The sequence below is a fragment of the Nuphar pumila genome, chromosome 15 (assembly GCF_984573655.1).
Source record: "Nuphar pumila chromosome 15, dmNupPumi1.hap1.1, whole genome shotgun sequence".
Taxonomy (NCBI): domain Eukaryota; kingdom Viridiplantae; phylum Streptophyta; class Magnoliopsida; order Nymphaeales; family Nymphaeaceae; genus Nuphar; species Nuphar pumila.
The window spans coordinates 80948553-80962905 of record NC_143263.1 but is presented as its reverse complement, the minus strand read 5'-3'; the positions used below and the strand labels follow the sequence as shown (position 1 = coordinate 80962905).

Genomic DNA, 14353 nt, shown 5'->3' with positions numbered 1-14353 from the left:
ATTTGAAATAACATTCATATAAGTTCAAACTCTTTCTTTAAAAATCTACTTTTCATGAGAGATGTGTAAACATGTGCAAGAACGTAAACAGAAATATCAAGGTGTGCACTCTACAGCATACACATGATACATGTTTACATTTCTGAATGTGCATATAAATTCTCAGAATGCGTGGTGTGTATGTATTTTGGTTCTTGAGACATGTCGAGATTTGGAAAAAAAATTTCTAAACGCTTTGACTTGTGACGTGCTTAAGCATCATACTATATGAAGTTTGTTTCAAATGCATGTACATACTTGAATTGATTGTGTGTCTCACATGTACATAAATGCATGAGTTGTTCACTGACCCAATTGAGATGTTTCATGAGTGAATGCATGTATGTGGAAGGATTTCGTAAAAGGCACATGCATATGAATGGTGAACATATGCATATGAATACGACATATCATGCACATGGTTAAATTGACATATATAAATATGCATTTGGAAGCATATTGACCTCATTGCATACATTGCAAGTTGATATGGTTTTTGTGTATAATGCATTGATGGTCTAAATGAACCATCATAAGCCTGGAGAGCCTTGAGCTTTGGTTGTTCTTTCTTTAATTGTTTAAATGCATCATAAAAATCACATTTATATTATGTTTTTAATTTCATTGTTCTATTGGTGCCATGGGTGGTAGACCATGAAGAGTTGCACATGTTGATTTGCGAGCTTATGGTTGCATGTTGAATTGCAAGCCTATCTTATTTAACTTTGCATGTTGATTTGCAAATGCAAAAGAGATGCACGGTTCTCTGTTGCCACGAGTTGTGGTCTTGTGAAGAGCATGACATGCTGATTTGCAAGTTATTGTTATTAATTTTGCATGCTGATTTGCAAATGTAAAAGAGATGAATTAATAACAAGAAAGTAAAGAACATTGTAATTTATGTTTCCTTGATATCCCTTCTTTAGTGTGAGAATCTTGGATGTTGTGGTTTGAGAGAAACCGTGAGGATACAAAAAACTCTGTGTGCATTGTTGTTGCCCCTGAACTCGATATTGAGGTTCTTCTCTTGATCACGGTTTTAGGGAGAGTCCGTCACTTTGCCTAGGGGTGGTGTGTTTTGACACAACTGTTGTTGTTTTGGTATACCAAGAAAGTGGCGCCAGTGGATGTTGTTTTCCATGGTGTCTCCGACATTGGATGTTGTTTTCCAATGTTCCGATGGATGGTGTTGTTTCCTGATATCGGTCGAAGGCTAAGTTCGGGACCTAGTAATAAAATACAAATTTTGTGTTAAGCTACTCTGGGAACCTAACATAACCTCGAGAATTTTACCCGTTTGGTGTATCCGCGAGCAACAGTAACTAAAAAGAGAAACTTAAAATATATGCATTTAATAGGGCATGCATATGGAAATGAAAACTTTAATGAAAGATAATAAAAGGTTCATGCATTGCATATAAATCATGCATATTCCTGCTATGCATTAGATCACGCATATTTAATTGTTCCCTTAATTGTTATATATTGATGATGTTGTTGTTCCCTAATGCATGTTAAATGCCCTTACTGCTTAAATTGTGATATATGTTGCTTAGTTAATGTTCTCTCATGCTTAATGTTTATTTTTCTTTTAGCATGAATGGTTAATTGTCTTATGAATGGGTTATAACGGTATCCCTCTAAACTATTACATAATCTTATTTATGTTATTTTTCTCATTTGATTCATTAGGGGAACCTGTACGCATGATTCTTTGGATTCTGACACCCTACTTTATTGGTTTTTCGCAGACACAAGTGATCAGTGAAATCGACTCGCTTCTGAAGAGATACGTGGGCCACATTTGCTTCACTTACGGACAGAGTGACTCTATTTTTGTTTCTTTTAATTCTTTTTATTTCCTACAATTGTTACTTCACTTTTGACTTGAGTATGAGACTCTTATTGATTAATTAATAAAGAGTTTGGTTGGTTGGTTGTGGATGATAAATGTAGGCTCGTTTATGGTGTGTAGTTATCCGGCTGTAATTGGAACTGTAAGGACCCCGGGTCTCTGGAAAGTTTTCTGCATCTCTTAAAAAAAATCACATTTTTTCAAGGGGTATGAGTTGGGGTCGTTACACCCAAGGCATGCTATGATAGATTTAGTGATGTCATGATTAGTCTAAGTTTTCGTTCATGCTATACTGACACTGCTCTCTTTGTGAAAAATGCAGGAACTAGTATTGTTATTCTCCTACTCTATATAAATGATATGATTATAACAGGGAATGATCAAATTGGTGTTCGTAATGTTAAAAATATGTTCAAAGATAATTTTGATATGTCTGACTTAGGATTCTTAAGATATTTTTTAGGAATTGAAGTTGCATACTCTTCCCGAGGATATATACTTTCTCAAATGAAACTTGTTGCAGATATATGTACTAAATCTGGAATTTCAGATGATAAGAAGGTGAAAACTCCTGAAGTGATCAATGTTAAATTAAGACTGAAAGATGGGACTCTTCTAGAATATCCCACACCCTACAGACTGTAATGAAAGAGGCGGAAGCACCAATAGAGCAAAAGCACTCTTTAAGAGTGACCACAAGAGCCAAGAACACAAACACTAAGAGTGTATATACAAAACTCACAAAAGTGGAAAATGACTTAAAGTCATAAGTTGAATATTATTGAAGAAAGAAAGAGGAGGGTGAAAACCCAATCCTTTTACAAGGAGAGAGCCTTCTCTATTTATAGAGGAGGAGAACTAAAAAGGAGACCATAAAGGGGGCTCCCTTCTAGTTGTAGGGAGCCCTAACGGTCATAAATATGATCGTTGGGGCCCCAACGACTAGATGGGTGGGGCCCCTTATGGTCCTCCAAAGTGAAAAATAAGAAATAAAAAAGAAAAAGAAAAAAAGGGGAAAATAAAGAAAAAAAGAAAAAATAAAAAAGGAAAAATTACATGGTAATTTACCAAAACACCCCTATCGGGTTTTTGGTTGTACAGAAAAAGAAAATAAATTATGTACATATATATATATATATATATAAGTATATGTATATATATATATTAATATATACATAATTTAACACGCTCCCTCAAACTTTATGGGGAGAAGACCGAAAGTTTGCTAAGAAGAAACATAAATCGTGGAGTTGGGAGTGCCTTGGTGAAGAAGTCAGTCAGTTGATATTCTGAAGTAACATATGGTAATGTGATAGTTCCTCTGAGATATTCGTCTCGAACATAATGGCAATCCATTTCGATATGCTTGGTCCGCTCATGAAAAGTGTGATTGCTGGCAATGTATATCGCACTTTTGTTATCACAGCAGAGCTTGGTAGGAGTGGAAATGGGGACGCTCATGTCACCAAGGAGACTTCTACTGCTTCTTGCATCTCCACGAAATGAGAGATTCACCTAAAAAAATACAAAGACCCGTAATTGAGATACGATCATTGGGATTTCCTCCCCAGTCAGCATCAGTAAAAGCAGTTAACTCAAGAGATGAGGAAGAGGATAAGAATAGTCCCTTGAAGATGGTATTTTTGACGTATCTCACAATTCTCATTACGGCCGCCATATGAACCGAAGTGGGTGCATGCTGAAACTGGCTTGCTGCATGAACCGCATGAGCTATATCTGGACGTGTGATGGATAGATAGGTGAGGGATCCAATTAATTGACGGAAGGGGGTTGGATCCTCAAGAAGAACACCATCCTCAAGCCTCAGTTTTGCATTGATAACTTCGGGAGTCTCAACTTTCTTTTCATCAGATATTCCGGACTTGGTACTAATTTCATTTGAGATAGGATGTATCCGCGCGCGGAATAAGCTACTTCAATCCCTAAAAAATATCTCAAGTATCCAAGATCAGACATATCAAAAGTTTCTTTTAACATAGACTTTACATCATTTACCCCCTTTTTGTCACTCCCAGTGATGATCATATCATCAACATATAACAGAAGCATAACAATGGAGTCACATGTCTTCTTAACAAAAAGAGCAGTGTCAATATAGCAAGAAGTAAATCCTAAATTGATTAATACATTACTAAACTTGTCATACCAAGCTTTAGGAGCTTGCTTAAGTCCATATAAGGCCTTTTTCAATTTTAAAATTTTTCCATTTAAATTCATACCTGTAGGAGGTTCCATATAAACTTCTTCATTTAAATTTCCATTTAAAAAGGCATTTTTGACATCAAGTTGAAAAATTAGCCATTTTTTAATAGAGGCTATTGCAATAAGAGCTCGAACACTAGTCATTCGAGCAACTGGGGCAAAGGTTTCATCATAATCTACCCCATACTCTTGGGCATATCCTTTGGCTACTAACCTAGCCTTGTATCTTTCTAATGAACCATCACTCTTAGTTTTTACTTTAAAAACTCATCTACATCCAATGGGTTTCTTGCCATTGGGTGGATCAATGATTTCTCAAGTTTGTGCTCTTTTAAGGGTATTAAGCTCCAGTTCCATTGCTTCATTCCAATGAGCATATTGTTTTGCATCATTGTAATGGGATGGTTCATGAAAGGAGTGAAGAGCTAGAAGACATGCTCGAAAGTTTGGAGAAAAGGAATCATAAGATACAAATCTATTTGGCACTTTAGAAATACGATTTGATCTTCTTTGAGAGGTTTCTTCAATTGACTCACTTTGAGAGAATTTTTCAAGGGCGCAAGGTGGATTTCTTTCATTCCTTCTAAAGTAGACTTGTATTTGTCTTGAGACATTTTCTTCTAAATCATTATTTGGATGTTCGAAATGATCTTCTATGAGAGATTCACTAGGATCAATATGATCATCTATGGTGTTTTCTTGAGGCAACAAGTCAAATAAAAAGGAATAATCAATATTTTCATTTGGTTTGTGCGAAAAACCATTTTCTTCTTCTAGAAATGTGACATCTTTTGAGATATAAAGTTTGTTTTTTAGTATGTCAAAACAACGATAACCTTTTTTTTTCGCCATATCCTAAGAAAATACATTTGATAGCCCTAGGGGAAAGTTTATCATTTTTGTGAGTTAGAACAAAGCATTTACATCCAAAAATTCTTAGTCTTTTATAATCGGGGGTCATATTGTAAAGTTTTTCAAATGGAGAAAGATTTTTCAAAGAAGACGAAGGGGTTCTATTGATAAGGTATGTTGAGGTTAGAACCGCTTCGGCCCAAAAGGATTTTGGAATATTTTTTGAAATTAATAATGTTATTTTGGTTTCTATTATGTGTCTATGTTTTCTTTCCGCAAGACCATTTTGTTGTGGAGTGTTGGGACAAGAACGTTGATGACAAATTCCATTTTCTTTAAAATAGCTTTGAAATTCATTGGACATGTATTCGCCTCTCGAATCGGACCTAAGAATTGATAGATTTCCTAAAAAATGATTTTTAACCATCACATGAAATTCTTTAAAGAATGAGAAAACTTCGGATTTGCGACTTAAGAAGTAAATCCATGTAAATCGAGTGAAGTCATCAATAAAAACCACATAGTACGAAAAACCTCCTTTGGACAAAATAGGGGAAGGTCCCCATACATCGGAATGAACAAGTTCAAAAGGCCGAGTGGTGAAATAATTTCTTTGAGGAAATGGAGTGGCTTTTGATTTTCCAAAAATGCAATTTTTACAAGTCATGTGATTGTCTTTACAAGTATTGTTCAAAAAAGGAAAAAGAGACATTTTTACAAAATTTGGATGACCAAGTCTCTCATGCCAAATTCCAATACTTTTGTCCTTTACAAGATTGCAAGATGCCTTAGATGGAAGAGTCAAAAAATCCATAAAATAGAGATCACCCCTTCTATGGCCTTGCCCAATCAGCTTCCCTGACTGGAGATCCTGCACGGTGCAATCTTTAGGTGAGAAAGAGACTAGGCATCCATGATCGGTGATTTGGGAAACGAAAAAAAGATTTAGATTAATCTTTGGAACGATTCTTACTTTAGGAACAAAAAAGTTTTGAGAGTTTTTAAAATCAAGTGTTCCAATACTTTCAATTTTTAAAGATATTCTATCGGTCGTTGAAACATAAGAGGATATTGGTTCGGAAAAAACATTAGAAAGAGAGTTTTTATGAGATGTCATATGAAAAGAAACATCGGAGTCTAGTATCCACATACCTGGAGGTGATGAAGAATAGGCGATGGCAGCTCCAGATGTTGAAGAAGAAGTCTTGAGAAGATGTTGGAAAACTTCGGAGATATGATTAAGAGTTTTTTTGATATCTCCCTCTTTGGCATTTTCTTCTTCCTTCTTAGGTGAATTTTCTCCACCCGCGGCTACTTTTCCCTTAAGTTTTGGACAAACCGGTCTAATGTGTCCCGGTTCATTACAATAGTGACATATCACTCCCTTTGTAGGCCCATTATTTTTGTTAAAGTGAGGAGGTCTATATGCTTTTACATTTGATCCGAGCCTAGTAACGACCAAAACTTCATCACTCTTAATGTTTAGGCCAAGTCGAGTTTCTTCTTGGCATATTTCGGCAAGGGCATCTTCAATGGGTAAGGTTTTACTTCTATGGAGAAGGGATGCCCTAACTTGTTCAAATTCCGGTCGAAGACCATGAAGAAATTGAAAAAAGTGCTCTTTTTCAATTTGTTCCCTCCTTAACTCAATATCTTCCGGAGCCACCCATTTAGGCTCAAGAAGAATAAGTTCATCCCAAAGAGGGGTTAGAGAGCTAAAGTAGTCCCGGACACTCATATCCATTTGTTTGGTGGAACGGATTTTTTCTTGACAAAAAAATTGACGGGCAAGATCCTTTTGGGTATACATACCCTTAAGGGAAAATCACGCCTCATTGGCCCTCCTAAATTTGGCAATATTAGCACAATTTTTTAGGTCTACATTGTTCATAAACCATGCCAAAATTTTGGCATGGTTACTTTCCCAATCCTCAACTTTGGATTGATGGTCATTGATAGCTTTGATGCGCTCATCGCCATCTAAAGCTTTTTCAACCTCATTTTCGATTTTAGTGAGAACAAGAGAAGGTTCGGGAGAAGTTCCCATAACAAAACCCCATAGTTTCTTACCTCTTAGATGATTTTCCATCGCGGAGGCCCACATAAGATAGTTGGACCCATTCAGCTTAAAAGAAAGCTCAACTTTAGAATCACGTTCCATCGGCACCAAATATTCTTTCTTTCTTCAAAAACTTGAGAGGCACACATCCCAAGATAGCAAAGAGAAACCCAATCACCAACCGAGCTCTGATACCATGTAATGAAGAGAGGCAGAAGCATCAATAGAGCAAAAGCACTCTTTAAGAGTGACCACAAGAGCCAAGAACACAAACACTAAGAGTGTATACACAAAACTCACAAAAGTGGAAAATGACTTAAAGTCATAAGTTGAATATTATTGAATAAAGAAAGAGGAGGGTGAAAACCCAATCCTTTTACAAGGAGAGAGCCTCCTCTATTTATAGAGGAGGAGAACTAAAAAGGAGACCATAAAGGGGGCTCCCTGCTAGTCGTTGGGAGCCCCAACGGTCATAAATATGATCGTTGGGGCCCCAACGACTAGATGGGCGGGACCCCTTATGGTCCTCCAAAGTGAAAAATAAGAAATAAAAAAGAAAAAGAAAAAAAGGGGAAAAGAAAGAAAAAAAGGAAAAATTACATGGTAATTTACCAAAACACCCCTATCGGGTTTTTGGTTGTACAAAAAAAGAAAATAAATTATGTATATATACATATACTTATATATATACGAATGTATATATATATAAGTATATGTATATATATATTAATATATACATAATTTAACACAGACAACTCATTGACTCTCTCACCTACCTATTCATTACCAAACCAGATATTGCTCATGTCGTTTACTTTGCTAGCCAGTTTCAACATGCTCCTACAATTATTCACATGAGTGTTGTGCTAAGAATCGTCAAATACATCAAAAATACTATCACTAAAGGGTTATTTTTATCCTCATCCTCATCATTAAATTTAGTTACTTATAATGATGCTAATTGGAGAGGAAACCCTAATGATAGAATCTCAACTACTGGTTTTTGTGTCTTTTTAGAAGATTCTCTGATTGCTTGGAGATGCAAAAAGCAATAGAAAGTCTCGATATCCTCTACTAAAGCGGAATACCGAGCTATGGCAACTACCACTATGGAACTAGTTTTGTTACGAAGTCTTCTCAAAGACATGGGTGTAGACATCTTTGTTCCTTCAAAACTATGTTGCGATAACAAAAGTGCAATTTACATTGTCAGCAATCACACCTTCTATGAGTGTACCAAACATATAGAGATGGACTGCCACTATGTACGTGATGAATATCTGAGAGGAACGGTTACCCTGCCATATGTCACATCAGAGTATCAGTTGGCGGACTTCTTCACTAAAGCTCTTTCTGCTTCCCGTTTTATTTTTCTTCATAGCAAACTTTTGGTCATTTCCCCGTAAAGTTTGAGGAGTGTTAATATATATATATATATATATATATACACAATACCCGATAGGGGTATTTTGGTTATTTTACATAGTTGTTTCTAGAAACAACTATTTTAATAGGTAGTTTACTTTTACTTTTTTCTTTTTTCTTTTCTTTTTATTTAAATACGTTTTTTAAATTCATTGAGGTCCCACATAGAGTCGTTATGACCGTTGGGGGCTCCCAACGACACCATGTGGGAGCCCCCAATGGTTCCCCTTTATATCTTCTTTCATTGTGAATAAATAGGGGCTTTCCCCCTTGTATTCTTAAGCTTGTGGAGCTCTCTTTGAATAAAGTTCTTTACATTTTCTTGTTTAAGCCTTTTAAAGGCTTTTTGTATTGTCGCGGACTTCTTTATTATCTCTCTTGTGCTCTAGTGCTTGTCCATTGTTGGACATTGTGAATGCATTAAGCGTTCTTGGGTTACATTTCCACATACTTCATTACATAAGACTAGTTTTCATGTTCAATATGTAACAGATATCAATGAAAGGAAAAAGTGAAAAAAGGTTACGATTTTGGAAAGGTGTAACAAAGATTAGACAAAATTCAAAGAAAAGAAAAAAAAATGTAAAAGTCAGGTTGAATTGACCCAAAATATTCTGTATGTCGCTAATATAGAGGCATAGGATATTTAAGGCCAATTTTTGTTGGTATGCTAAAAAAGGGGTGATATGGGATACTGTCCTTGTGACACAATGTCCTAACCGTTTATAAACAGAGGGATTTGTCCCTTTCACAGAACGGGATTGGATATGCCATGTCTGTCACCAAGAAGTACATTTTCATAGACATCAATGGATTAAAGAAGAGAAACAGGTTACACAGAAGTGTAATAGAAAGAATATTTGTTAGATAGGACACTAAGGAAAAAAAAACTTCAAAACCTTACATGAATTGAACCAAATTTCAATCCTCATCTTGACAGGGGTAAAGATGTGGGACAATGTAGGGTAATTTTTGCAGTCCAGACCTGGAAAACATGGTGGCATGGATACCAGAGAAAATGAAGTATCCTTGTAACACAGATCTCTCTCTTCGTTATATCAATAACTGGTGAAGCAAAAACTGGAAATACAACTTTTCCATTTCTTTCTACTATAGAAAGAGAGAATAGAAAAAACTTGATTAACAAGATCAAAGCCTAGTAAAACAATCTCATAGTACTTTGAAAATGTCAAAAGTTTTTTGACAAACATAGAAAAGGAGAATGTCATAATAAGATTAAAAAGGATAAGTTGACAATATTCATAATATTTTTGAAGAAATTCGGCTTTTAATATTCTAAATTTCTAATAATATATACAGTGGACATTCCTGAGGTTAACCGCTTTTTAAATTCTCCCAAGAAAAAACCCTCATCAAGTTATTGCTAAGACCAATATCGTTTACTATGAGTTACAGTAGCTATGCATAAATCACCATTCATGTGAATAGCATAATCAAGGAATAGGAAGCAGGACCTGAAAAGACAAATCAGAGAACAGGAACCTTTTATAACATTATCTGACACGATCAGATCCACAGTACACATCAGAGATGAAAAAGAAGCAAAGGCATGAGAGTAGAACACAAGGACAGAGAAGCCATGCAGGCACAAACATGTAATGATGTATCATGACTAATAACTAAATTACAGGTTTGCCTTACTCCTATCAGATAAGATTGCACAATGTGTTCTAATGAGAAGAACATTGTATATTTCAGATGATATATGTTAGGCAAGATACTCTAAACAGGTAAAAATGTTTCTCCACAGTACAAGCGTAAGAGGATGGAATATATTATATAATGGACAAGAAGATGTCTTCAGAAGACACAGCATTCATAAAAATAAGAAAGCAAATGATATGAAATTAAAAAGAAAAAAATTATCATCAAATATACCACAAGTCAAGGAATTTATCAACAGTTTCAGGAGATGCTTCCTTGTAGAGCTCCACAGTTACCAAACCCTTGGAAGTGTTTAGAACCTAGAATAAAAACATAACACAAGATTAAGATGCATGAGCTACATGGCCAGCTAGCTTTATATTGAAAGTTATATTCACCCAAGAACGTTCAATAGCTAAGTAATTAATCTTTCAACCAGCTTTATAATGAAAGTTATATTCACCCAAGAACCTTCAATAGCTAAGTAATTAATCTTTCGACCAGCTTTATATTGAAAGTTATATTCAGCCTACAATCAAACCCTTGTAGACAGAGTACAATTTAGTCAATAGGATAATGCAAGGACCTTATTATTAGATCATTTTAAGGAGACAGAAATCCACTATATTTGAAGGATTGAAAATTCTTTGATTATATACAGGATTAAAGGTATAGAAAATTTAGATCAACATTATCTAAGAGATCATCTATATTACCAATCCAGAATCAATGTGGTTAAGAAAAAAAATCTAAATTAGGCAGCATATAAACGTATGTGAGGTGTGTGTGTGTGTGTGTGTGAGAGAGAGAGAGAGAGAGTGAGAGAGAGAGATCCACACTCCTGCAGATAGAAAACATACATTGAAATAACAAACAGAATTTTACTTACAGCATAACTGGGAAGATCAAATCTATTAATTTCCCTAGATGCTCCAGTTTCCTATGCAAAATAATAGAGAATTTAAGGAAAGTAAAGCCCACATGGAAGATCGACCAAAATATCGTAAAAGAGTAACAGATAACAGTAGCATTTGTAACTGATAAAAGGCAAAAGACTAATTCTCTCCAAAAACCGCTACCTGGACCACTACTTACAATGTCAATATATACAGAAGAATTTAAAAGGAACCTTACGCCACCACCCACTTGGTTGATATGTAACTCAGCAGATAAGTGACACATTATGCAAGTGGGTGTATACAATTGCTGACAGCCAAAATAAGTTGCAAGCCATCCAAAACACCACCACACTGTCTACAAAGGCATATACATGCTTCCACACTGACCCACATTAAACCCATTTACACTTACTCTTTGTAGCTTTTCATTTCTGAGGAGAAGTGAATTATCGTTCAAAAGGGCATATTGGTCCAAACGCAGTTATAATGGGAAGGGGTGACAAGTGCACTCACAAAGCATACATATAGATTGAACTAATAGTTATAGTCTGTTTTCACCCAGACATTTTACATATGTACAGAAAACCATCACTTATAGCCAAAAAACCAACTTACCTTTTGTAGATTTCATTATGTTTCTTGCTAAGTCTTGTGTTCATATGGCATTTGCCAAATGCTGTTAATTTCAAAACAATATATTTTGTTCAAAAACGATGCCCAATGACAACCTTGTCCAACATGAGATTAGTTGAAGATGAGTTTTCTAGTAGAGCTGTTTGCTGTTTTCACTTACAAAGGTATTCTTTCTCAGATTTCTTTCCTTCTGGACGTTGACAGCATGCTAACCTACATGAAGATTGCAACAGGTAGCAGAAAGAATTTCCAAGGTGTTAAAAGGCTAGGGACATGCTTATCTTCTGAGTTTCATACTGTTATTACATCACTTGTTTACTTTTGTGAGCTGTGTTTCGCGCAGACAAGAAGTGTGTACATGGTGTTGCCTACTCCGATCAGTGCCTACTGCCAGCATGGGGCTTCTGAAGGGTGATTTGTGAGCCATGTTTTGGGCAGACAAGAAGTGTGTACAGGGTGCTTTGTTGACTCAACATAAGTATGCAGCTGATTTGGTGCTAATGAAGGTATGAAACCGTTGCGTTGGAATCACCTTTTTTCCATATTTTTGAGATTTTTTTTGTACATCGAACCCTAGGAATGTGATCTACAAGGTTTGTTAAGTAGAAAAATAAGTTTGAATCATGTGATTGCGACATGTAAGCAGTTTTTTAAGGGCCTCAAAAATCAATGGCCCACAATATATCAAAATTTCACCGGCTCAAAGAATCATATTTTAACATCGAAAAACAAGATCCAAAGTTTTTTCTTTACCAAACATCACATGCTAAACACAACTACATGGTCAGATTAGGGATGTCAATGGGTCGGATGTAACCCGATATCCGACCCGAAGCCGAATCTGATTAGTTGGATTGGGTAGCCAAATCCAGATCCAATTAGAAATCAGATTCAGATTTGTTATTAATTTTGCATTGAAAACCGAATCAGACTAAGATCCGAATCCGATTAAGTGTAAATATCGGGTTTTACACTAGTTGGATACGGATTCGGTATTTATATTTTTCCATCTGAATCTGACCCGAATCCGACCCGTTGACATCCCTAGGTCAGATTGAGTCTATACAGATTGAACCTATGATTCCCAGCTCAATAGTTCTGTACCTTCATTATGTGTGTGTGTGTGTGTGTGTGTATATATATATATATATATATATATATATATATATATATATATGTATATATATATATGTATATATATATATATTAACAGGGCTATCTGTGCATCTTTGGAATGGATAATGGATTTTGGAGGTTGTGCATCCCTAGCCTTATTTAGGTAGTCATGCGTCTGTAAAAGAGGTTGTCAACCCTTGCATTGGGTATGAACTATGGAATAAAATGTTGGTCTCTCTCTCTCTCTCAATGATAACACTTTCCTTAGCTTGTACATTCATACTCAAAATTTTTGAACCTTAAAAAATTGTATCCATGTGTGTTGCTTTTCATAATTTTCACACATCCATGCCTCGTGTCTGCTGCCCCATATTCATGTCCATGTGACATAGGTTAAATGAATGGTTTCAACAAATTATACGAACAAATGCTTGCACTCAAGCATCCAACACCATGTACACACTTCTTCCAAAAGCTAAAGAGAGCAAACACAGGAAATCTAAGCTCTTCAAGGTAACTTTTACTACCTGAACCAAAGGAAAATATTTCAGACTTGTAGGAAGTCCTAATGCACATCATCCTATTTAACTTTTGAAAGGAAAGGAAATTTTGCTTAAAAATGCACACAGAGAGAACCAAGGGAAGATATTGCAGACTTGTAGGAAGATCTATTTTTCCTAATGAATACATGATCATATTTATTAACTTTTGAAAGGAAAGTAAATTTTGCTCAAAAATGCACATATACAGATACGATAAGAGGGATGCAGCAATATAACAAAAAGAAAAAAATAAAAGATGCAACTTCTACCATCTAGGAAACAGCTCAAAAGCATTTACAAACAAGAAATTGAGCCAAAAAACTTGGGAGAAGTCAAAGAAAACTAAGATTTACCTTAAAGTTCTGTCGGTCATTCAGAGATTGTGCCTGTGACCTAACAAACATCATTGTAAGGCCTTAAACAAAGTACATCTATTATTAACAGTGAAGAGGAACAATCATGTTTGTTGCAAGTTTCAATTTTAAGGACTGTCCTTTATACCTAACCAATTCTACAATTGAAAGCAGAATCTTACCAGTGAAACCAATGCTTGTAAGTAGCCACCAGAGAAAACAAGACCAGGATGATAATTAGGTTGCATGTAATAATTGTGGTCATGCCCACACGAGCAGGTGCCTTCTTTTTCTTGCTCTGTAGTAGAAGTGCTTGAGGCTTGATTCTTGCCATTAACTCTCCCTACAACTATCCTTCTATGATCCTGAACCAGCTTGTTTAAGGAAAATCAATAAAAATATCAGTGGTTTGTAAAAAAAATTGAAAAAACCAAGCAGCCGTCATAAGTACAAAGGTAGCCTGACTAAAACAAATGACTACAGTAGGTGAATCAGCAACCCTGATGGCGACAACTTGAACTCAGAGATTTCAAACAAACATTAGTTTTTGATGTTTCTACATGGATGACCATAAGTTAATCACTTCTGTTTTTTCTTTGGTCACAAACATCATTATGCCTCAGTTACAAGTAGGAAATGATGATGCCGTACATCTCTAGAAAGGAAAAAAGTTTTGAGAGAATATATAATAT

At 35.6% G+C, this 14353-nt stretch overlaps 1 protein-coding gene across 1 annotated transcript in view; it reads right to left on the bottom strand.

Moving 5' to 3' along the window:
• The window catches only part of LOC149815744 (peptidyl-prolyl cis-trans isomerase CYP21-4-like), a 52844-nt gene that overhangs the window by 35287 nt on the left and 3204 nt on the right, over positions 1–14353 (bottom strand). Inside the window, exons 3-6 of the mRNA XM_089989899.1 lie at positions 13844–14035; positions 13662–13701; positions 11008–11058; positions 10353–10438 (exon numbers count right to left, since the gene is read on the bottom strand). Coding sequence (XP_089846025.1) covers positions 10353–10438; positions 11008–11058; positions 13662–13701; positions 13844–13995 — 329 coding nt within the window. The 5' untranslated portion in view covers positions 13996–14035. The remainder of the gene's footprint in view (positions 1–10352; positions 10439–11007; positions 11059–13661; positions 13702–13843; positions 14036–14353) is intronic.